At 46.7% G+C, this 23,619-nt stretch overlaps 2 protein-coding genes and 1 long non-coding RNA gene across 6 annotated transcripts in view; 1 reads left to right on the forward strand and 2 right to left on the reverse strand.

Annotated features, from left to right (window-relative positions):
- MAPKAPK3 (MAPK activated protein kinase 3) overlaps positions 1-5,968 on the reverse strand; it is a 50,615-nt gene extending 44,647 nt beyond the window's left edge. Inside the window, exons 1-2 of one of the 4 annotated variants that reach the window (XR_008747364.1) lie at positions 5,717-5,968; positions 4,337-4,687 (exon numbers count right to left, since the gene is read on the reverse strand). Coding sequence is in view for 3 of the 4 variants with exons in the window: in XM_055805001.1 (XP_055660976.1) it covers positions 4,337-4,561 (225 nt within the window). In the remaining variant the exon portion in view is untranslated. The remainder of the gene's footprint in view (positions 1-4,336; positions 4,688-5,716) is intronic. The other 3 variants (XM_055805001.1, XM_055805002.1, XM_055805003.1) reach the window with 3 other exon arrangements.
- An 8,110-nt stretch (positions 5,969-14,078) lies between these two features.
- CISH (cytokine inducible SH2 containing protein) lies at positions 14,079-23,299 on the forward strand. The gene is made up of 3 exons (XM_005234969.4): positions 14,079-14,977; positions 19,420-19,646; positions 20,167-23,299. The coding sequence occupies exons 1-3, from the start codon at positions 14,931-14,933 to the stop codon at positions 20,667-20,669; spliced, it is 777 nt and encodes a 258-aa protein (XP_005235026.1). The 5' UTR covers positions 14,079-14,930; the 3' UTR covers positions 20,670-23,299.
- Positions 14,984-23,619, reverse strand: part of LOC114011467 (uncharacterized) — a 75,120-nt gene continuing 66,484 nt past the window's right edge. Inside the window, exon 4 of the long non-coding RNA XR_008747368.1 lies at positions 14,984-18,538. This is a non-coding gene — a long non-coding RNA (uncharacterized LOC114011467). The remainder of the gene's footprint in view (positions 18,539-23,619) is intronic.

Genomic DNA, 23,619 nt, shown 5'->3' on the forward strand with positions numbered 1-23,619 from the left:
CACAGTTAGGGGTGGACTTGGCAGTATTAGGTTAACGGTTGGACTCTATGATCTTAAAAGCCTTTTGCAATCTAAATTATTCTGTGAGCTAGCAGGTCCATTCATATATACCCCGCCTTAACCCAGAGGTCTCAGATGACTGGAAGGCAGCTGCAGTATACAGCACACGCACAGCACTGCAGAGGAGAAGCACTTTACCCACTGCCATACTGTTTTTCAGGAGAGCTTTCATACCAAAAGTACCAGTACACTCATAACCTATGTACTTTGTTTTCCTTGAAGTTCCAAGGGTCTTTTTTTGCTGCTATGCCTAAATTTTCCTTCCTTTTCTTCTCCTGGAAAGAAGCAACATCTGTTTACTGAAAAGTGAATAGTATGCCAACGACATGTAGCACTGTTTTTACAGCCTGAAACATCCACCAAAATCCTGAAGCTGCAGATGCAGAGAATCCCAATACCCCAGAAGAACACTCTAAAACTCTCTTTTCTTAATCCCAACTCTGTCTGAGCCCTTTCTACCATCTTTCACAAAAATTAAGTAGGTCATCAAATGCATTGAAATATTATATTGACACCGTTTAGCAGGAATTTGTGCCCCCCCAAAAAAGAAAAAGTAGTGAGCGAAAAAGAAAGAACAATGTAGGCTGGGGATTTTTTTAATGGAAGGCAAATCCCTAGAGTTCACATTTATCCTCACAGGTAGTCAGCTATATCGGTCTCCTCCCCTCCCTAAAAACAGGGAGGAGTGTGAAAAACAGCGGAGAACACTCAGGCTGATGACAGTGTTAAATGAGAGGAGGTTAAGTTTTAGCCCCGCAAGGTAAAGTGAACAGAAGGGGGCAGGCTGGCAAAGAAGAGATAAAAATAGAAGAGTGACTAGACTTCACTTGACTGCTATTTCTGGACCAACTACAGAAAGAGATCTGAGAAGGTTTTATATTTGTAAGGGAGAGAGAGACTAAACCATAGTTGCCTTCTAGAAGGCCATAGTCCTGCACAGCACTTTTGTTTATGCTTCTACTTTTCTAAATCCCTGCATTCTCACTATTTGGGAACAGTGCTGTTCAGCCAAAATGCCATTATGTATCTAAGTGAGTAACCAGATGAGATTTTCTGGAGCAGGACAGCAATGCATGTGGCATTTCAATCTAACAGAAACAAAGCTGACAGCACATTGTAAAAGTGTGTAGCAAATCACAATGCCAAGCAAGAGCAAACTAAGCCACATAATACTTTACAAAAATAACCAAAGCCCTGCAGCATCTCTGAGAGGATGTCTGGTGTTTTCCGACTCCAAAATGATGAGTGAAATCCTAACTAGTTCCCATTATGGACATAGACTGAAGATGTCAACAGGGACCTCCCAAATACAGTATGTAGTACTTGACTGACATGTGGCTCCAGGGATGAATGTTTCTGCTTGTTGGAGCCCTTTTCTCTTGAGTACCTCAGTTAAAATTCCTTCAACTGAGTAATTTCTATCCAGACCCTGGCTGTGCTGGCTTTGTTCCCATATAAAAGAAAACCTGCAGGCAGAAAGCAGCGCCATCTGCCAAGTCAGAAGCTGCTTTAATGGGCAAGTTTGGTGTGAAGGGGAATAGACTATTATGCTTTATCTTCAGCAGCAGGAGTGATGTTTTTCCTTTGCCAGGAGTAGGTTACAGTGAGCACACTCACACCTGAGGTATTTGTCCACAAATATACATAGATCTCAATGGATACTGCACAAGCAACCTCCAGGGGAAAAAAAAAAAAGAAAAAAAAAAGATATCCATCCAGCATCCCTTTTTTCCTGTTCAACTTGCAATTCAATCTTTACATTTCTCTTTACCTGTCAGACCAGTAGGGGTTTTTCTTCTGTGACATCTTCATCAGCCTCCACTTTCTATTCCTGTAAGTGAATGATAACCTTGCCATCACACCTAGGAAGAATAAGCAGTGGCAAGGCTGAAAAGTCAAGGCCCTATTGTCCCTACGCAGAGAATTATGCACCGAAGCTGTTTCTGAACATTTTTTTCCTCAAGTTTCTTGTCCCTTTTCCATAACTGTTTTGACTGGATGGTTTGCTCTGAAGTCTCATCTGGAGCAGGACTGGAGACTTGCGTGGCCCAGTTCAGGTTTCATAAGAAACAATGGAAAAGCTTCCTCTGAATATCTTCATCCTTGCAAATATCTTCAGGGCTCAGAAAAAAAAATATCTTTCCATTCTTGCCAATTAACTAAGCTCAGCTTTTATCTCTCCTTGTTGGGTTATCTTCTCATTAGACCATATTTGGAGAGAACAGTGGATTTTCTCTGGGCTGCTGGCAGTTTTACTTAATTGCATATTTAACTTTTTATTCAGCACTTAAACTCATAACGATGAGAAATACATACACGCAAGCAGCAAACTATTATCTGCCATTTAAACTCCCTAAAGAACTCGAACATCTTAATATATCTGTCCCTTTCAGAAGAAAAGTGCACCTATTCCACAGCTGGTGGGGTGGGGGCTGGGGAAGATAAAAAACACATATATAACAATTTCAGTGATATATTAGTCGTAACTGACAAACCGCCATTTTGGGAAGGGGGGATGGGGCGGTACTTTTGTCCTTAATATATTTTAAAAGTTCTGAAAAAAATCAACCAATTCAATGACTGCTGAACAGACACTGGTATTACAAGGATCTACTATAGATTTATCCTCCCCATCAGGCAGAGCACATTGTCAGGGCACAGCAACTTTACTTCTCTTTTCCCCCTCCACAACTCTGAGCACTGAATTTAAAAAATATAGTTTACAGATGCTAATATTATCCATAGGAATGTTTGTCCAATTTGATTCCAGAGCTACAGAATTTTCTGTGGAACACACTTGTTGCCACTGGACCGTGCTCTGGAATGGCAACTTTATTTTAAAATGCTTCCAGCCCTTATGACTGCAAAACCTTTGAAGTATGAATGGTCTACAATCAGGAACAAAGCCTCTGAACTCTTCAGAAACAGCAAACAGTTTCAGTATTAACTATTATCCTTCATTTCAATATGCTAAGTATAGAAATTAATGTTGATAGCCCTTCAGAAGGTTCTAATTAATGGATCACCTCAGAGCTGTAAAAACCTGACACTCCCCTATGCAGGCGCAAAACCCCAGTACTTCCAGTCTGTTTGCCAAAACCTCCACTTTCCCCATGATACAACTTCTGTGAGTCAGCTACATGAAGCTAATACAAAAAAACAGTGTGATAATGAAAATGAGTGTGTTGGAAACATGTGAATTAATCAGCATGTTATTGTATTATAAGCTTTTCTAGTTCCTCTATTAAAAATCTTTTCAATACACAAGGCTACCAGATGTTTCCAGTTTGCTCTGTCAAAGTGCAAAGGCTTTGCTGGGGACAGCAGTTCCAGCTCAGTGAAGGTAACACCATACCCAGACCTTGGCAAGCCCTCCAGCTGACCACTAGCAGATTTGTCCTGCTGTTAGCAAACATGGAGCGTGAGGTTTAAGAAAAGGAAGGGTACCTGCAAGCCTTCTAGACATCCCAGCTAGTAAGATTAACACCAGCAAGGACTCAGTAACACTCTTAAGTAATTCTCATGACAATTACTTCAGCTGGTTTTCCATCTTGCTATACAGAACCATCCTTGTTCTCATTTGAGGTGCTTTTTTCTGACAGTGTGGTTTAAAAGCATCAGGGAAATCTTCAAGTTTAAAAGCTGCAGAGCAAAAGGCAGGTAAGCTTTATGTTCTCTTAATGAATGGTTATTGCTCCATTTATTTAAGTGGTACTTATCACCATAAATATCTACTAAACCTACTTGCTATACTGGTGTAATCAGTGCTTTCCCAGGTAATACCCTTCTTTAAATGGATTGCAAGAATAAAGAGGAGAATAAGTGAGTAAACAACTAGGAATACCCCTTAAGAAAACTCTTCAAAGGGAAGAAAGCCTGAAGACCAATGAACACTCAAAAACTTCCCAGTTTAGGCCTATTTAATTGCACAAGATCCAAAATAGTTTCCTTCCCAAGTACTGCATAATATGTTCATTCAAAATCACAGAACACACTAAGACACTGTTCTCTCTCCTATTTTTTGTCTTTTAAATATGAACATGTGAATTTTACAGCTGATAACATTCGTCTGAAAACTCACACAGAATATTCTGGAAAAGACTCAAGTTTGGACTACAGTGTTGTAAGTAACAGAAAACAGCTCCACATATTAAAATTCTTTAAGCAGCACCCTTTGTGAAATGTAAGCAGCAGAACAAGTAGCTTTCACAGGGCTTTTGAAGTGAACTCTGGCCTCCAAACCATAAATAAAGAAAAAAAGAAAAAGCCTACATACCTTCAAAGCACATTTCTGGCCCGTCTCCTTGTTGAAACACTCCAGTACTTTGCCATTGACTCCTAACCCTAGCACCCGTTTGGAGAGTTTGTAGTCATCCGTAACTGCATGTTTTTTTATCTCTAGTTTGACATGGGCTGGTCCCCCAGGCAAGGATTTCACGCTGCTCTTGCTATCCACGTGACTTTCTGGCTGGGATTCCTGTTCACCTTCACTTTGTTCCATATCAAGGAAGAGTATGAGATGACAGAGATACCCAGCAGATTCCCTGTGGGGTACACTCGGCCGAGTCCCTCTTCTTAGGCAATCAAGCCCTGTGCATCAAACAGTCCATTTGCTCGCCATTTAGTCCTGAGTAAAAATGTAAATGAATATTAATAATTAACATCAGCTAACTGTTCTCTCACCTGACCACTTCTCTCTCTTCCTTTCCTAACAAGATGATCAGGCACTAGAGAGACCAAAAGTGGAGGTTCAGCACAGGAAAGTACATTTAATTTAGCTTTACAGACCAGTCACCCCAGTTCCAATATATACTATCTATCAGTCTGCAGTTATAAATTACTGCTTTTACTGCAACAAGTGCTTGTGCTGAGTTTTGGAGTGAAGTCTTACTCAGCTAAGCTCTGTACAACTGAACAGAGGTAGCTTCTGCTTCAGGGAGCTTACAAACCTGCATCAACAACCTGTTGCCTCAATGTTTTACGTAGAGATCTCCACAACTGTCCCCCACCTCATCCCAATATTCCAAGTTACGCAAGTGAACCACAAATACCTGGATTAAACCCCTGGGCAGGCATCAAACCTGATGCTGGCCAGCATTTACTGAATTGTCCCGGTCCACAGAGCAAGGGGCATGTCTGATTACTTCGGGGACCATCAAACCACCCAAAAACATGGGTACACGGAGATGCAACAGCGTGGCTCCCAAAGCTGAGGGGCTGCCTGACGCTGCTGGGCACCAGAGAGCCCCGGGCCTTTCAGGAGTGCGGCCCCGGGGAAGGTCCCAGTCCTAGGGCCTCCAAGCCCCCCCCCCCCCCCCCCTTAACACGGCTGAACCACGAGCAGGCAAAGCCCCCCAGGGAGGCTGCAGACCGTTCCTCACGCAGGGGAGCTGCCGGGCCCGAGGCCTGGCCCTCACACAGGCGCCCCGGGCGAAGGAGCGGCTCCCTCAGCGCCGACCGGCGGCGGGGCCGCTCCCTCTGCCCCTCACACTGCGGGGCGGAGGGCGGGAAAACCCTGAGGTGAGATGAAGCAAGGTGAGGCAGGCCCCATGGCACGCAGCGGGGGTTAGCGGCGACGGGGAACCGCCGGGGTATTAACGGCGGAGGTGGAAGGAGGAGGGGGCTCCACCGCTGGGCCCCACCGGAAGACGGTTACCTGCCCGTGGCGGCTCAGCGCGGCCCCAGCCGAGGCTTCCCGGTGCGGAGTCCCGGAAGGCGGGGTCTGCCTGGGCCCGCCCCGACGCCCTGGGCAGGTGCGCGCCGCCTCCCCCCAGCCAGCGCTGAGGGGAGGCCGCCGCCGGCGGGGCCCGAACCGCCCCGACCCCGGGGGAACCTGCAGGTTCCCCCGCGGTCGGGCCGGGCCCCGCGCGGGCTGAGGGGGGAGCGGGAGGCCGGAGCTGCCTCATTCCCCCCCCCCGCACCACCCCCGCAGGGCGGGCGGTGCCCGGCGGCAGGTTCCCCGTGGAAGGTGGGGAACAGCCCCTGCACAGGGTGGTGTTTGCCAGGCATCGGCCACGTTAGTTAGTTATTGGGATGAAATGGCCCTGCTGGGGGGGAACACGAAGGCGGGGGCGAAGCTGCCTCGGCGGCTCCGAGCTTGTGCGGCAGCGCGCCCGCGCGGTGGCGGGGCCGGCACGGCACGGCACGGCTCGGCTCGGCCAGGGGCACCGCCGGCCGCCCCCGCCACCCCCGGCTCGCTTTAGGAAGGGGGAATGCATTGCCCCTTCACTCCACACCCTGTTTGCAACAGTGGGGGTACGGCTGCGGAGCAAAGCGCTCGGTACTGGGCAGGCTGTGATCCTTCAGACGCTGCGGCCGCCGAAATAGCCGGTGCTGTTACAAAAGGCGACCTTATCTGCCAAATAAGCGGTCGGTATTTCCTTGCGTTTTGGTATGTACAGTCAGGATATTAAAATATTAAAAGCGACGGTTCCCACAGCAACTGTCACTCATCGCTGGTGCGCAGCGTGTAGTTATAGGGATGTGAAATGCTGAGTTTTTTCCTACATGCAAAGATGAGTCATGCATTGAAATGGTGCTGTGTTTGTATCACTGGAAAGAGCTTAAAGTTCACATGCCTTACGAGTTAAAAATACATTTGTCATTTTACATAACGTAATGGCATCTGGAGTTCTAGCGGTTAGGAAAATAATTAAAAGGGCTAATGAGTCCTTTCTCCAAGGGATAAAAAGTAGTTCAGCTCAGCAGGATGCAGATCTGCAGTGTATCGCCACGTGATGTGACACTACAGCTATTCTGCCTCAGGTTTCCCTTCCAGGCTTTCAGCAGTTCAGTGACTGGAGGGCCCAGTTCCCCTGATTCAGTTTGCCTATTCTGGGCTAATCAAATCCCAGAGGAAAACAGCTGTTTCCCGCCTTTCCTTCTTAGGTTTGGCTTCCAGACTTCGTAGGCTTTGCACCACCTCCCGCTGTGGCAATCTCAGGGAAACATACACATCACTGTAAGCTCTCAGGTTGCAAACCTCCAATAACACTGCTCTGCAGTCAGCAGCTCACTCTTATTTTTCCTTCCCACAGCTTCTGCCTGTATTTCCTGTTCTATTTGTCCTGGATGGTAATTTCCTTCTCTTTGCAACAGTTAACTATAATCCTCTTCCCAGCTCACAGTGACCGGGGGCCAGACCCTTCAGAAAATTTCTATATACCTCTGCTGTCCTCTGTATTGTAGAATTTGAGAAATATACCCATTCACACCGATTTGTAGTTCCCATTCCCGACCCTGCTTCTGATCTTTCCATGTAACTTACACAAAAGTCTATGGCTGACCAAAGAAAGAGAAGTTACAATGGCTAGCACACTGAAGACTGCAGAAAGAAATTTATGGCTCTATTCTGGGAAATATTAAATGCTGCAAAAATTCCAAACAGATGTCTACTTAAGGGCTTGCTATTTTTTACGGAGTGTGTCAGAAGCAAGGAATTTCATTAAGAAATTATGACTCTCACTATTACAAGAATGAGTTTCTACAAAGTAAGCTTTGTGTGGAAATAAAGGAGGAAAAATGAGGGAATAAGACAGGATTCTTCTGTGTGAACTTAGTTGGTTCTACATGTCTCTGTTACAGTCTCCCACTGAGAGAAGTTCAGCTGGTAGGATACAAAACACATTTTACAAGTCACTGCTTGAAATGATACCTCACTGAAACCTATGCTTGTTTGGGTTTATGACTCCATATTGTCTATGTACGCTTTTAGCAAAGTTCATCATTTTACCAGCAACCAGTAGTAAGTCTAAACAGGGCAAAGACCTTAAAAATCCAGTGTGAATCATGACTAATAAGGCCTTACACCAACCCTCTGCTAATTTCACCCACCATAAACTCTGAAAAAGCTTTTCCTGCACCAGTCCAAGTATCAAATAACCTGACTGTACACAAAGATGACCACAGCTGAGGAACAAAAAGCAAATATATTTCCTTGCTTTTTGTGTTCATTCTTTGCCTTAGATAGATAGGCTGTCCAAGCACAAAGCATATCTCTACCCCATGTGAAACATGAATATCATATGCAGAAAATTTTTAAAACCAGTGACAAAGACAGTATTTCTCAATATCTAAAAGTCTTTGCAGCAGACTTTTTTCACAAGGAACAAGGTAGCATCTTGATACTGTAACAGCCAAAACTGTCCTGTACATCTCTCTTGATTTTGCTTAGCAGGTGCTTTTTATTCAAAGTTATTCTGACCACGCTGAGCAGCCCCAAAGCAGTCTGGTTCATTTCCATACTAGTGAAATGACTCTGCTACAGTGACCTGGTGTGGTGTCTTAGGTGGCTGTGCCTGCAAACCCGTGCTGGGTACCCACTCTGAAGTTCCTGCACTTGTAAATCATGGCCTTTGCAATCCACATGCAGTTTGTACAGAGCCAAGAGCATTCATTTGTGCAATAACCTTCTCTTAAGCCACTTAAGGTTTTTTAATTTCTCTGACAAGCTCTGGGGTAAGGACAAGCATACTGGGTCCAGGAACACATGTTGCAATTAACAAGTGGGTTAACCATTTAACCCCAATGCCTCTGACATCCTAAAGGCAAGCAAGCACAGTGCGGTCACCTTGGCTGTAGCTGTCCCCCTGTCTGGCTCTGGGAGTAGTTCCCACAATGTCTGCGTTCAAATGCCAGTTTTAGATCTCCCTGGGAATTACGTCTCATATGATCAGAAACTCACACTGCAGATCCTGCAGTTCCTCTTTGTGGTCGTGGCAGGTCAAGCCACGTTAGCATCCTTTGGAGATACTGATGGAGGACATGCTGACAGGCCCACAGCGGCTTATGGAGCTGGGGGACATTTTTCATTGAAAAAGGTGTTTTTATTTATTTATTGATGTTTGCTTTTCGAAGTTTTAAAAAGCCCCAGTACTATTACAGGATAAAAGCCCACTATGGCGAAAGTTCTTTAATCCACAAAAAAATCCCTAAACCTGTAAATTAAATATTAATTTTGTTTTTACCAAAAATACCCAACAGCAACAACACAAACCAACTTACTTCAAGAGAGATTTTAGTAGCTCAGCTGTACCTGCCTTGCCCCAAACTAGAATGGTAGCTTATAGGAAAAAATAACCAAACAGTAAGGCCCTAATCTTGCAATAAGCTTTGGGGCAGCAGCCCCTTTTCTCTAAGCTAGTGTGTTAACCCTGTGAGGCTTCATATTTTAGCCAGCAGGCAGTTTGGATACACCGTTCCTGATTTTTTCATGTCTTGGATATCACAGAGAGACCACTACTGTTTAACTAAAGAAGGTTAATTTTGGCTATCCCACTGGGTATTTTCACTGCCTTTTTGCCATGCTGTAGCAATTCAGTAACAGTAATATCTGGGATCAAAGACATTTCAGACTTTCTGATTTGTCATTTCTTAACAAAAATGAAATGAAATTATCTGAGTTTGCTCTCATCAGGACAGCTAGGAAAGCTGACATCATCAAATGTTCTTTGAGGGGTGGCCCATTTTGGAGGAGTGAGACCTGAATGCTACAGGGACCTGAGTTCATTTATATACAAAAGTGATTTGCATGGAGGTTAGTCCTTTGATAAGCAATATCTTGTGGAAATTGCTACAATATCAACTACAATGAAGAAATTATCACCATCAGCTGAAAATGTAGTGACTTGTTTTTCCGAAACGTTGCTTCCTCTGAGTAACAGCTATATATTTTTTCTGGTGTTTTGAGAAATCTACTCTCCGGGGTGCATTATACAGATGTCACCAAAGACAAAATCTGCTATCTTGTCAGGTTGAAGTGAGGACACAGCTTTGTCTGATTGGGTGGTAGCAACAACCTTATTAAATCTCTCAGGAAGTTCTTCAGAAACTGCATCTGTGATATTAAAAGAAACAAAGGACAGCTCTATGGAACAATACTGCGATATGAAGAAGAAAAGAAGCTTCTTGTAGGATATTTAGTTCAGTCTGTCATGTGCACAGTGGTCTGAAACAGAGACTATATACATGTTTTTTCACCTGTGTGTGTCTGTCTCAGACTTATGAAAAAAAAGGGGGGGGAGGGAAGGGGGGGGGGGAAGCGGGGGGGGAAAGAAGAAAAGCCCAACAACAAGCCAGAAATTGAACACACAACTAGGAAAGCTCCTCAGCAAACAGCCTAGCTCTTTTCTCTCCATGGGTGAGGTAAAAACAGGTTTATAGAGCTCTTTCATAGGCAATGATGTTCACCTGATGCTTTGTGATCACAAAACTAGAAAAACTTCTCTTTTATTCTCAACGCCCTTTGCCCTGACTTGGGATTATAACACGATTTCTAGGAGGAATTACAAATTCTAGCTACAAAGCAGCTGCAAGTGAAGGAAAATCTCAAGAGCACCAGTTCTCACAATCTGGAGAGCATGTCCTAATACCTGACTTAGTTCCTCAAGATTACTTCCTCCCTGTTAGCAGATACTCAGCAGGCATTCTTCTATAGAAATACAGAAGAGGGTAGAACAGTTGTTTTTATAGCCCTGCATTCAGACACTGTATTACAGATACACTGTCTTGGTCATCAGGAAGATTTTGGGAGGCTCCATCCTGGCTCCTCCACTAAGGGTTGCTATCCAGGGATCTTAGAGCAGCAGGAACTCTGGGACACAGCTTATTTACAGAGGAAGTCAGAGAGATACCGGTTGGACATTGCCATTTCAGCAGAGAGGAAAAAAAAGACAAGTTTTTTTCATAGAAGTATCATAAATCGAAAGCATTCTAAATCTCCCAATCTGGCTACAGAAGATGGTGCTTCATTTTATGCTGCAGTGGAGCACAAGAAATTGATCTCTTTCATTGAAAGAGATCCTGCAATTAATGGGCATGGCAGTATTGTGTGAAAGTCCTGGGGTGGCCTTCCAGGCCACTCAGGAATACAGTTTTTGCAGAAACACAGCATCTGATACAAGCAGAAAAGTTCCTAACAGATACCACACTGCCATCATCTTCTAGGTCACTACATGCCAGCAAGCCTAGGAGCAACTGATATGGTGAGATCCTTAAAGGAACACAGAGGTAGCCAGCAATTTCTGTAGCCAGCAATGAAGCCCGTTGCTGTCCTGCACACCCTGCTCCTCGGGGAGCTAGCACGGGTGTCCCTGCATCCATGGCACTGCTCACCCACACCCTGGAGGCTCCTCCATTGCTCCACACCAAGTTGGCAAATCAAAACCACGACAGTGAGTCCATCGCCCTCCTGTGTCATGTTGATTACATAAACTGGTGTGCCCTGCTCAAATAATGAGGTGGCCCATCTAAACGAGGAATAGATGCTTATTACTGTTAATGTCTGTTCAGTCGCATGATATTCCTTTCCTTACCTTACAACACAAGGTGGAGGTCAGAGATGGCCTTACGGCCACACAGCAGCCTGAGGGGCAGCTTTCTTTCAGTCTTTCCTATACAAGTTCATAGCGAAGGTAAACCTAGCCTCCAGGCACAGAGACCTCTCGCAGGAGTTACGATTTCGGATGTCATTTTTCATTGACGCCAACTCTACAAGATTATGGAGATGTCCAGCTGTGCAGCTGGAGCAGTGTAACCTGCCCTGGGTGGAAAGGGGACCCTGCCCGCCCGTCTCCTCAAACACACGTTTATCAGTAGATGGTGCTGTTGTCTTGGTGAACTTTCCGAAGGGACTAACTGGCTCACGATTTCTGGATTTTCTAACCTCCTGACTTCATTGTGAGCTTTCTTTGATACCTTTCATAACTAAAGCCTATCACTCAATGGTAATGCTCAACAATATTTTGTGCTACTGCCTCTGCAATGTCCTAATTCCTCAACACTGAACCCTGAGGACCATTTGTATCACTATAAATTGGGTTTAAACAAATAATTTGTTGGAATGGCAGCATTTTATATTGACTGTGTACAGGTAACCAACTGCATGAGGCCTGGGGCACTGGCTATCGGGCACACTGTTCTGTTTCCTGCCTAGGGCATTGCCATGTGCATGGGGAATGCCAGTGACGGGCAAAACGTTCAGGAAGAGTGATGAAGTAGTACTGGACACTGCTGACAAAACCGATCCCTAATTTTGTAGATAAAATGGCACAGGATTAGCCTGAATAAAAATTTTGAGGGGGCTGCTAAAAAAGTTTCCAATGAAAATGAAAGCTCCTTTCATTAATACTCATATGCATCAGCTACTTCAGTTTAATTTTCATCTTTCAAGGTCCTGCAGGACTCACAAGAAGAGCGGCACAGACCTAGTGATTGCAGGTGGAAAACCACTGCATGAGAACGCAATGCACGCTGGACAACAGCGCGTCCACACTGGTGCGGACACCTCTGCTGCTTCCACAGGGCAGGAATACAGAGCTGCCGGCTGCAGCCTGCCTCTGCATGTTTCCACTGCACAGTCCTTAGCAAGCTTTCCTGCTCCAGAGACACAAATAGCTACTCAACCAAGGGCACAGAGCTTGCACACAAAGACTTTTCCAGAAGATGATCACTAGGTGGAGCCCAGTTCTAAGTAAAAAAACACGTCAAACTAGCTTCTCAATGGCAGCGCTGCTGCAGCACTCCTACCTTCTGGCACGCTACAGCTGTCCTCTCCAAGGCTGAAGATGAAATACCTTCTGAACGTGCAGGGCAACTGCAGCTCGCAGGAGGCAGCCGCCACTTCCGACGCTCTACTCAAGCCCTGCTCACACCCGCCGTGCTGCTGCACCACTAACGCAAGGTTTAGTAATGGCGAATTTGGATACAAAGGAGCACATGCGTACAGGCGTCCCCCTGCAACCCCGAGCCACAACTGCCAAGGTAAGCCTTCCAGGGAGCTTGTGACTGCTGTGCTTGCTGTCCGCAGGAAGGGTGAGCCTTGACACTCCTCTGCCATCCCTTACCTCTCCTGTGAATTTACACACAGTCGGATGGAAGCGTGAGCTGAAGTCCGTCTTAGGCTTAGAAGCAAACTGGTCAAGGGGTGCATGTGTGACAACATTCACATCCCTCTTGGGTACTTAGATGGCCCTCAGCACCTCTCACTTTGAATAGCTCAGCGTTATTAGTGGCACTCATTACTGCACTGGCCCTGCAGTGGTCAAGAAAACGAATGTTAAGCCTGCAGAAGGCTAAGCAGCTGCTCAATCAAACAGCAGGGAGTTAAAGACTGAGTCATGAGCTGAGCACAGGCTTCCTGCTGTCAGGCTCATGCCCTGCCTGTGAGAACAACCTTCTAACCCTATCCTTATCATTACCCCCCACCCCCTGCTCCTGGTCCCATCCGCTTTGGTTCTCAACAGCACCGTGATTACAAGTGGTTTTAAATACTCAGTCTGCTTCAATGGAGATGGCACACAGCCCCTTCTCACGTTTGCTGTTATCTCTGATACCTGCAGAGGTGGCAACCCGAAGCAGGAAAAGAACAATCAAGCTTTTGTTATAAAGTGTTTAAAAATAAAGGGTTCAATAACCCGAAACGGAACTAAGTATTTCCTCCTGGGTCACCCACATTTAACCTGACAGTGATCTACAAGCGCAGGACGACACGGTGGTGGTGTAACCTTTTCCAGGAGCCTCAGCCGAGCTGAAATCCAAATTCCCAGGGGATTCCCAGGTGGCCAAGGCACGGGGGACCACCCGCGCCGTGTGCCCGCCGTGCCTGCGCTGCGGACTGCGCTGCCCGGACGAGCGGTCCGCAGCGCAGTGTGCCCCGGGGGGCTGCCGCTGCGGCGGGGAGGGGCTGCGCCGGCTCGGGCCGCTGCTCCCTCGCCCGTGTCGCATCCCAGGGGAACGCCCGGTAGCCGCGGCCCCCCGGCCAGCCGCCAGCGGCACAAGCGCTCCCGCGGCCCCCCGGCTCGGGGGAGCGCAGAAACGCGAGAAGGGCGCCAAACCGAAACGGAACGAAATGTAAAAATGCAAATTACGTGTTACAAAATACAGAAATTTGAAATTAAATTTGGGGGTAAAAGTACAAATAAATGCATGGAGGCTACAAATGCGCCGGGCAGACGCGGGGGACGGCCCGCACTGGGCGGCCCCGCGCATGCGGCGGGCGGGGGGCGGGCGGCGGCGCCCATTGGCAGCGCGCGCCGCGGCGGCCCCGCGTTCCTGGAAAGTTCTTGGAAATGGATCAAAGGCGTTTCCGCGAACACGCGCGGCCGGCAGCGCCCCGCCCCGCCCCGCGCGCCGCTCCGCGCGCCGCTCCCGCCGCACCCCTCCCCCGCCGAGCCGTGCTGACATCAACGCGGCCGTTATGGACACAGCTATTTATACCGTGCCTCCTCTTTTTTTTTTTTTTTTTTTCTTTTTTTTTTTTTTTCCCTTTCCCCCCGCGTGGCTGATATCGGAAGAGTGATGTGAATACAATGCGATTCCAGGAATCCCTCACTTCCTGGAACAGATTAAAAGGGGCACACAAAAGATTACTTAGTAGGTCTGGTGGTGTGGTTTTTTTTTTTTTCCCCGCCGAGCTTCATTACTTCTGGAGTCAGTGAAAGAGCAGGTTGCTGCTCTGCCGGCTCCCCTCCCCTGAGCCTTCGGGGAGATATTATTTATTGCTATTTATTTATTACTATTTCAGAGCGCTCCGAATATTTTTTTCTAAGAGGCTGCTCTGAAGGCAGAGTAGTTCCTCTTTAAATAGATGTCATTTCCCTTTTCTATGGTGATTTTAAAAACTTTTGTTGTTGTCGCTTCCTGACGAGCCGCCGGCGGACGCGCTGCTCCCGGCGCCGCGGGTGCGCGTTCCCCGGCCGAAGCCGCCGGCCGAACTGCGGCGCTGCCGAGGCCGAACCCGAACCCCGCCAGGCCCGCGGCCCCCCGGCCCCAGCCCCCACCCCAGGCCGGGCCCAGCACGTTCCTGCCGGGAAGCGAAGCCGAAGGAGCCGAGGAGCAGAGGAGTGAGCGTTTCCCACCTTCTTCAAGACTTCATGCTTTTCCCTTGGTCCAGGAGTGACATGATCCTCTGCGTTCAGGGGTAAGAGCCTTTGCAGTCTTCTGTTACTGTGTGCCCGCTGCCGGTGATCAGGGACACCAGCCGCTGTGCCCAGCCGGCTGTGACCGCGGTGGACGCGGCCAGGGGCTGCCCGAGCGCGGGGGTCCCGGCTGTACCTTTTAGGTGCCACAGCCCAAACCATGGGGCCATAAAGTGTTCCCGATTTCCGCGCTTCCTACCGCTGAGAACCGGGGCGGTAGCCAAAGCCGCTGGGGGAGCGAAGCCGAGCAGCAGCGGGAGCGAGCGGTGCGAGCCGGGCCCCCCGCAGGGCCCCCCGCCCGGGTCCGCTGGGAACAAACCTCCCCGGGCTCACATGGCTTGGTCTATTTCTAAGTAAGCAGTTATGCTAACCACATAATTTAATTTTTTCCTATTGCTGTTACGGGTAAGATTAAATGCATGTCCAGGCAGGCAGGCTTGCGTTCTGTAGAATGCGGCTACCACCGCTGTCCAGAACAGGCAATGTCCGAGCCCCTTCTCCGGCACCGGTGCCTCGTACCCATGTGTTGGCTCTTCAGCGTCTCTGTGATGGGCTCAGGTCACCAGCACGTGTAGATACCTGGTCTGCGGGAATCATCCAGCGCTTTCACACAGGCTACGTATCTGGAAAGTGTCAGCATTTGTTTCAGCCTGAGCCATGTCAGTGTTACCTGTCCCTCCCGTGCTCAGCGGATTTTCCTGAGAGGCACATGTGCCTTGTCTGCTTTAAATGACCAAAGCACAGGGATTTTTCTGCCATTTTTCCCCAAAATCTGTTCCACAGACAAGCAGAGCTCATGCTTACTAATACTTTCCTACTACTCAAGTAGGTTTCTTTTCACTCTCATCTTTAGTCTACCGCTGCAGTTCCTGTAGCCACAGCAAAAGGGAATTAATTTTTCAACTTGGGTTTTGTGAAACCTTTATCTGAAGCTTTACTGCTTCCCTTCACCATTAATAACCGGTTACGTAGCCAGATGTGTAAATGACTGTCTCTTAATACCTTTTTCTGTGATCATTTATTGCTCAGTTTTCGTTATCCTGTAGGATTTTGTATATCCTGGCCTCCATACTTTCCCTCCTATTCAGACCAAGCTCCCGTGGGAGTCACGGGATGTGGCTGATGGAAGGGAGAGCAGCTTGACACTTTTCCTTGTGCTATTTGTACTGTGTTACAAAGTTTAGCTTATCAGCAAAGTAACTGCAAAGCTAACACTAAATGATATCAGACATCTGATTCTCTTGAACTTTCTTGCTTTCCAAGGCTTTCTGAAACGCTGCTTGCCAAGGCACAGGGAAGTTCATTTGCTGTTTGTCTCAAGACTTCACACAGACTGCCAGCTGGACATCCCATATTTTATATATTTGTCTTTTTCCTCATGGCAGCTGTGGTACTAATGCTTTACTCTGTTCAGTCCTGATCCTCCACCATGTCTCTACTTTCTGTCTTACAAGCACTAATTTTCAAATACTTACTTTGCCCCATTAAAGGGCTGACTTTTTCATGTCAGCATACCTTTTCCAACATGTTCTCACCCCAGCAAACTCTTTTAATCCCTCTTGCAAATGGAACTTGCATAAAAAGTTTTAGTCTGCCATTACTTGCCGATACCTCTGCTGTCCTGTCCCTGTGCTTGGAGCTTCTTTGTTTGGGCACAGCAGTGTCTCTTCTTTCTTCAACCTATGTACAAAGTTGTTCAGGACACCAGTGGGTCTATGAGAAATTCTAACCCCCTCCTCTGTTCCACTGTACTCCTTCAGCTGCAGTAGGGTGAGAGAGGGGCATAAGGCAGGTATATAGAAGAAAACGAGGAGAAGTGTAAGCATGGCCCCGCTCTGGCTGCAGTGGAAAAATCTCCACAGTGACTGCATGGGGTCTGGTCTCCTTTGGCTTCAAGGTGCCAGAAAGTGTCAGGCAGCAGAGAGCAAGCACAGTGGCAAACCTCATCTCGAGCACATGGGCTCTGCTTCAGAGAAATCCACGGTGGCTCAATAACAGAAACCTACTGACAAATTCACACAGTCATACCTTTTGGAAGGCTGAACTATGAACTGGTACAGCCCTTGAACAACTCTGCAATGAATCAGGAGTACATTTCCCTGTGTAACAGCTTTGCTATTTCTCCCTTCCTTCCCAGTCTTGTAGCCAATTCCTAATTTCCTCTCCAAAGCAGGTATATAAAATGAAAAAAAAAAAAAAAGTATTTCCATGCAAGGAACAAAACAAGTTTTCTTTGTTTTAAAAACCTTTCCCAAAGGGTTTTCCAGAAAAATTTTCCAGGAGAAAAGAAGTTCAAAGAGACTTGGAATTTGGATTACAGTATTCAAATTCTGAGGAGTAAGTGGGTAGTGAGCGGTGCAGGACTGACTTGACTTAACATTGGTCACAGACATTTTCGGCTCAGTGAACAGTGGGTATAAGAATGCACCTGAGAGAGAATGCTCTGCCAACAGTCCCGTGTAACACCCTCTTTGCACAGCATGAGCTATTATATTAGGTTCAGTACAGGGAAGGATCTACTTTATAATCCTTCTTGCTCAAAAAGGGGGGAAATGGATCAGGAATCTCCTTCCCCCAAGAAGGCAGGTAGCTAGACATTTGTGAGGACCATGACATTAGGACACCTAAATATCTTTAAAAATGCAGCCCTCAACACCTACAGGTGTAGCTCAAGTAGCACTTAAAAAAGAACTCAGAGGTTTCCTCACCAGTGATCTCCAGGTATAACAGTACATTCACATCCTCAGTGAAAGCCACTGAAAATGCAGTCCCTGTGATCAAGGGTGCTTGGTGAAGATAAGGGCTGGCAATCACTTTTATTAGGTTTGCCTTCCGACCTATTAATAGAAATTAAGAAATGAGGATCCAATACCATGAATGCCAAGTAGATATCCTGCTTCTGAAATGTGATTTGAAGTATGGAAAAAGGAAGAACGTTCTTTTCTAGAAAATACCAAAAAAAGTGAGGTTTTGCCATATATTGCATGGCCAAGAAGTGTCTCTGTAGATTCAGTTTTACTGGTGCTTTTACAAAAACCTTACTCCAAACCTATATGGTCTTCTTAGAAATGCAGAGTCATGGAACTGGGCATGGCTCTCGCTCACAAAGCATTGTGAAGCTGTTTTCAGTTTATCTCTAATCTACTTCCCCCCCAAATCCTTCCTTCCTGCTGCTTGTCCCATACTTGAAACTCAGCAGTTTGAGAAGGTGGAGTGCAGCTATCACCAGGTGCAGATCAGTTTACAACAAATTTATGTGCATGCCTGAAGTGTCACTGTTCACGTAAAACACAGAGAAGGAGGAAGATCAGGAGGGAAGTGCTCATGACTTCAGTCTTCTTCCGCTTCTCCCCTCAGTGATGTGGGAGGCGGTGGCTGCTGCCTTCACCATCACCAGCAGCTCCAGCAGTGCTGTGACACTCTCATGTTGAGGACTGTGTTGTATTTCTCTGGAAACAAAGACACCTTTTATGTTAACTGTCCGAAGGAATGTCTCAAGCGAGTGCATGTGGGGGACACAACACAGGACATGCAGCAGCACAGGGCACACAGAGGCGAAGAGCCTAGAAGAAAGGACAGAAACTGATGGTTTTGCTCAGGAGCTTGCCTAGGAGTTAAGACTTCTCTGGCCCCCAACATCCACCTTTCCCCTAGAGCTCTGCCTTCCTTTAGGAATCTCCGTGCTGCAAAGAAGGAGCACCCATGGCCCACGAGGGCTCCAGGCTCTGTGAAACTGCACTTAGATGCTGAATGGCTACACTAACACGCTCTTCAGGCCACAGAGGGATTAATGTTCACAGCAGTCCAGTCATGGCAGAACCACTTACTGCTGTAATCCCTGTGGGATTACAGCTGCATGGAGATCTCTGCTGTGCTGTCAGACGCTAGGGTCTGTGTAGTGCACAGGCTTGGTTGAAACAAGAATTCCCATTATTCTACTACAAGATCAGCTCACCCTGAGTTCTAACAGACACATTTAGGATCAGGTCAACCTTGAGCAGAAAGCGGGTGGGACAAAACCCAAGCTATTCCCAATTCTGCTTCTAATTATATTACAGTGAATGACTAACAATCTCACTGGCAGAAAAAGAAATGTTCCAATGTTTTAATGATGTAAATGAAGCTGTAATGCTGCTATGAACCTTCCTGCCTCTGCAACTACACATTAAAAGGCAACATCTAAATATATCAGGTTTCAAATCAACTTAAATTGCAAGATAAACCACCTTTTACAAGGTGAAAGAGGCCAGCTCTCTCTCCCTGTTTCTAAGCGCCCATCTTTAGTGGTGTAATTTTTCCCCCCTTGCCCCTCTCTGAAACATAATCGTATTGAGGATCTGTTTGTAAAACATAACATGTTGTAGTACAATGTAGCATGCACTGAAAAGACACTGCAACCTATTTCAAGGCAAGGAAAAATAGCAGAATGTGCCCTTCATTTCAGACCTCATCCTTTGCTGGCAGAGGAGAAGATCAGGAGAGTGTCACTCAGGGGCATTGCAGTGGAATTGTCAGAGCCCATCATGCAGCCTCTCCCAGTTATGACCTTCCAGGAGGAGTCCACACCAGCCTTTACAGCACCAGTTCCAGACAGCAACCCACCTCAGACACGAGACCCTGAAGAAGACCTTCTCTGCATTGCAAAAACCTTCTCCTATCTGCGAGAATCTGGTACGGCTCTACTCACAAAGTCACGGGGTCAGAAGGCTCCAGTGAGCAGGGAGCCAACTCTGCAATCTGAGCGCTAAGGAGAATCTCCTGATCCCGCTTCAGATGGGAACCTGGTTCTGTCACAGCCATGGCTGACTCTTGTGGGTGCAGCCTGTCTTATCTGCAGTCTCTACAAACTTGTGTCATGAAGTAATTCATGCTTACAAGTAGTGTAAGCAGAAGGTTTGTCTTTTGTAACTGAATCAGGAGAAAGAATTGCAAAAAAGGCCCCTCTTCCCTGTGAACTGCAATAGCTGCAAAAGTAATCATTCTCATCCCAAGCCCCAGCACAGCAATGACAAACATAGGTAGGAAACCCTTAGAACTTGACATGCTCTTCATTCCTGAAGGTTTTACCGAGTCTGGGCCAGGTTGCTCCCCAGGTCCTTGAACTCAGTAGGCTTCAGGGCTCCCCTAAATATATTGCCAGTCCTTTAATATGTTCCTTCCCTAACAAATTCTTTCTTGGATGCTTTTCCAGGTTGGTACTGGGGATCCATTACCGCCAGTGAGGCCAAGCAGCATCTCCAGAAGATGCCTGAAGGCACCTTCCTGGTACGGGACAGTACCCACCCCAGCTACCTCTTCACACTCTCTGTCAAGACAAATCGAGGTCCCACCAACGTGCGCATCGAATACACTGACAGCAAGTTCCGGCTGGACTCAAACTACCTGTCCAAACCTCGCATCCTGGCCTTCCCAGATGTGGTCAGCCTTATCCAGCATTACGTCATGTCCTGCACAATGGAAAGCAAGAATGAGGCTCCTTACCCGCCTCCGTCTCCTCTACCTCCCATGCAAAAAGAGATGGCAGCAGCTGCAGTACACTTGAAACTCATCCGGCCACTCAGCCGCAAAGACAACATCCCCAGCCTACAGCACCTGTGCCGGCTGCGGATTAACAAGTCTACAGCCGACGTGGACCAGCTCCCTCTGCCCAGGCGGATGGGGGACTATTTGAAGCAATACCCTTTCCAGCTCTGAAGCAGGGCCGTTATATCTCAGGCATGACAGACACGGACAGAAATAAGAGAACTTTGTGTCTTTGTCCCGCTACAGCGCGGCATCAGGTGGGCACAGTAAAGACCTGATTATCAGCAGAGACTGCATCCATCTTTCCTCTCCCCTTCTCTCTAAATCCATTCCAGCACCAGGGAGGAGTTGGTTGTTTCAGTGAGCAACGGGACACAATCTGAGCTCTGAACCTCAGGCTGCGCCGACAGTGGCTATGAGAACGTGCTGTAGGCATGTGCACACTACTTGAATTTCAGAGTTGCTGTGACACCGGGAATGTTAACGTTGTTATTTTTGCTATTTATTTCCATGGCAGTTTCTCTCCTCATGGTATTTTAAAAGCACCTTTTACTTTATGGGTTTTTGTTTCTTTTTCTTTTGTGACATTAGAAATAGAATAAATGCCCCCAGCCAAGTGGCAGCCAAAAATCTGTGGGAATTTGGTTTTGGATTCACATCCAAATAGTACCTGTTTGAGTCTGTCTCTGTAACAGGTCATGGGAGTCCACATCCAAACTTCTCCAGACTTCTGGGGTATGTAGTACTCCGCTGAGACTGTATCTTAGACCCACCTCTACAGAGGTAAAGATTTTTTTTGTTTTTTTGTTTTTTCTTCTTTGGCTACAGGGGGCTTGGTATTGTAACCTCAAAGCACAGTGGTAGCTCCCAGAGATGCATGCTGCATCATAGGTTGTGGACAGGAGACTTCTTCAAGGAAGCCCTTCTTCCTTGAGACCTCTGAGCAGAGACTCTGGATACTGAGCTTGGGCCAGGGAGCACTCATCCCATTTTTTTTCATCTTCACCATCTCCAAAGAAAGTTTGTGACAAGACATTTAGAAACAAGTAATCAGAAAACAAACTTTCTTATTTGCAGGCAGAGAGATTTGGTTTCAGAGCACTCTGCATTTGGCTTGTGTTTGGAAAGTGCTGTTCCCTGACACTGTCCTTGTGAGACGTGGGGCAAGAACAGGGACTCCTTGACGAGGGGTTCAGAGACAGCTCTGCTGAGCTGCACCAGTGGCACACACGCCTTCAGGATATTTATTTATTTATTTCTGGGAGGTAAAAAGTTAGAAGCACCTCAGTAGAAAAGAGCTGTCCTTCCCCTCTGCTAACATAATGCCAGACTGCCAGTTGCTCTGCTTCTGCCAGCATTACTCACAAGCCATGCGGCTTCAGTCACAGCTAGGTTCTAGCACACACTGGAAACCACAATTCGAGTTTTCTGCTTGCCAAGGAGGGAGACCTCTCCTCTCCCTTTCTCTGACTTGCATGTTTGTTATCCTTAATCAGATTTTTCACTCTGGGTTTACTTCTCACACCCCATCCCTTTCACTCCCCTGCAAACGAAGCACAACGGCTCTCCGTTGCTCTTTTGCAGATAGGAGGGACAAACAGCAGATGTGATCTACCCAAAACCAAGCATAGAAGGAGAAGTTGCCCCTTCCTCTTCATTTGCTTGATCCCACCACCTTCCCAGCCTGTAGGAGCCAGTCCACGCCATCAAGTGAGAGTGAAGAAAGGAACAGGCAGGTCTAGAGAAATTATCTTTTGGATTCTTTTGCCCCCAAGACCCTGTAATTTGATGATGCATGAACCAATGTTAAGGATTCCTCATTCATTTCTCCCTGGGACTGTCTCTCTAAGGCTCTGTAAATTAGAATAGACAAATCCCAGCTATACCTGAGGGTTGGGAGCAGAGGTGGAAAAGGATGGGATGGTGACCTAAGAGGCAAGCTCAAAACATGGGTGGAGTTTCTTCCACCCTATCTTAAAGCTGTCCAAAGGGACAAGATGGCCTGATGTGCTTAGTGTCTTTTTTTTTTTTTTTTTTCCCCTCCACATTTATACAAGTTTGTGCTCTTGCAAGCTTTGGTTTTGATACTTTGATGATTGACAGTGTGCATGTGTGATGTCAGGTTTGCTTTTTATTATATCCTTCCCTCTTGCCCCATATGGCAGCAACTGTGGGAAGGTACTGAATGAGAATGAAAACTTAAAAGGCAAAACAAAAAAGAAAGCTTTTTATTTCTTTTTTTAAATAATATAAACCATAAACCACTGAAAAGGCTTCCTTTTATCCAAACACCTCTATCTGCCTGAGGACACTGGGAACAAGGAAACCACAGCTCTTCAAGGGGCAGCAGTGATCTCAGGAAGCCCACATGGCTCAGCCACAGGCTTGGTATCTACAGCGTGTGAAAAATCAGTTTGAGAAAAGTACAGCGGGAAAGGGCAAGTTGTTCAGCGCTCTGAAACTTGCCTCCCACCTGATCTTTTCTCTGTTGGGGGTAATGAGGAAATCAAGCTTGCAGGTTTGACCTCATTGGCCCAAGAAAGCCCATGTAACAGGAATGAATGCCTGGTTAATCCCCCAGCAGGACGATGCAGAGGCTAAGCTGAAGGCTGTAAGCTCATATGGGCAGGGACCATCTCTGTTGTATGTTTGTTCCGCATCTAGCACAATAGGGTTCTCTAGGTGCTACTGCAATACAAAAATAAACAACACAGTTACTCCAAAAAAGTCGGTTTCTTCTATCTTGAGACAGTTTGTTAAAAATCATTTGACTTGGATTTTAAATAAACATTTTAAATATATTTTTAAGCCACTCAATGTAGAAGTCTTTGGTAAAATCCAAATGGATGAATTGATTTCCTATTCACAGAAATCCTCCTCAAGAAAAGCGGGCAAACTCTTGACCATTTTTTTCAAACAAGACACAAAACCCTTAAACGAAAAGTAAAGCCTTTCCGATACTGGGAGAATCAACACCGAAACCACCATCAGTGTGGGCCTGATTTCTACACACACCAATGAGCAGACCCTAAGTCCCAAGTTAAAGAATGTCCCCTTCAGACCTTACTAATGACATAGAAAAACACAGGACTGATTTTTGGATTGCTTCTGTGTGCCATAG

Source organism: Falco peregrinus, chromosome 5 (genome assembly GCF_023634155.1).
Source record: "Falco peregrinus isolate bFalPer1 chromosome 5, bFalPer1.pri, whole genome shotgun sequence".
NCBI lineage: Eukaryota > Metazoa > Chordata > Aves > Falconiformes > Falconidae > Falco > Falco peregrinus.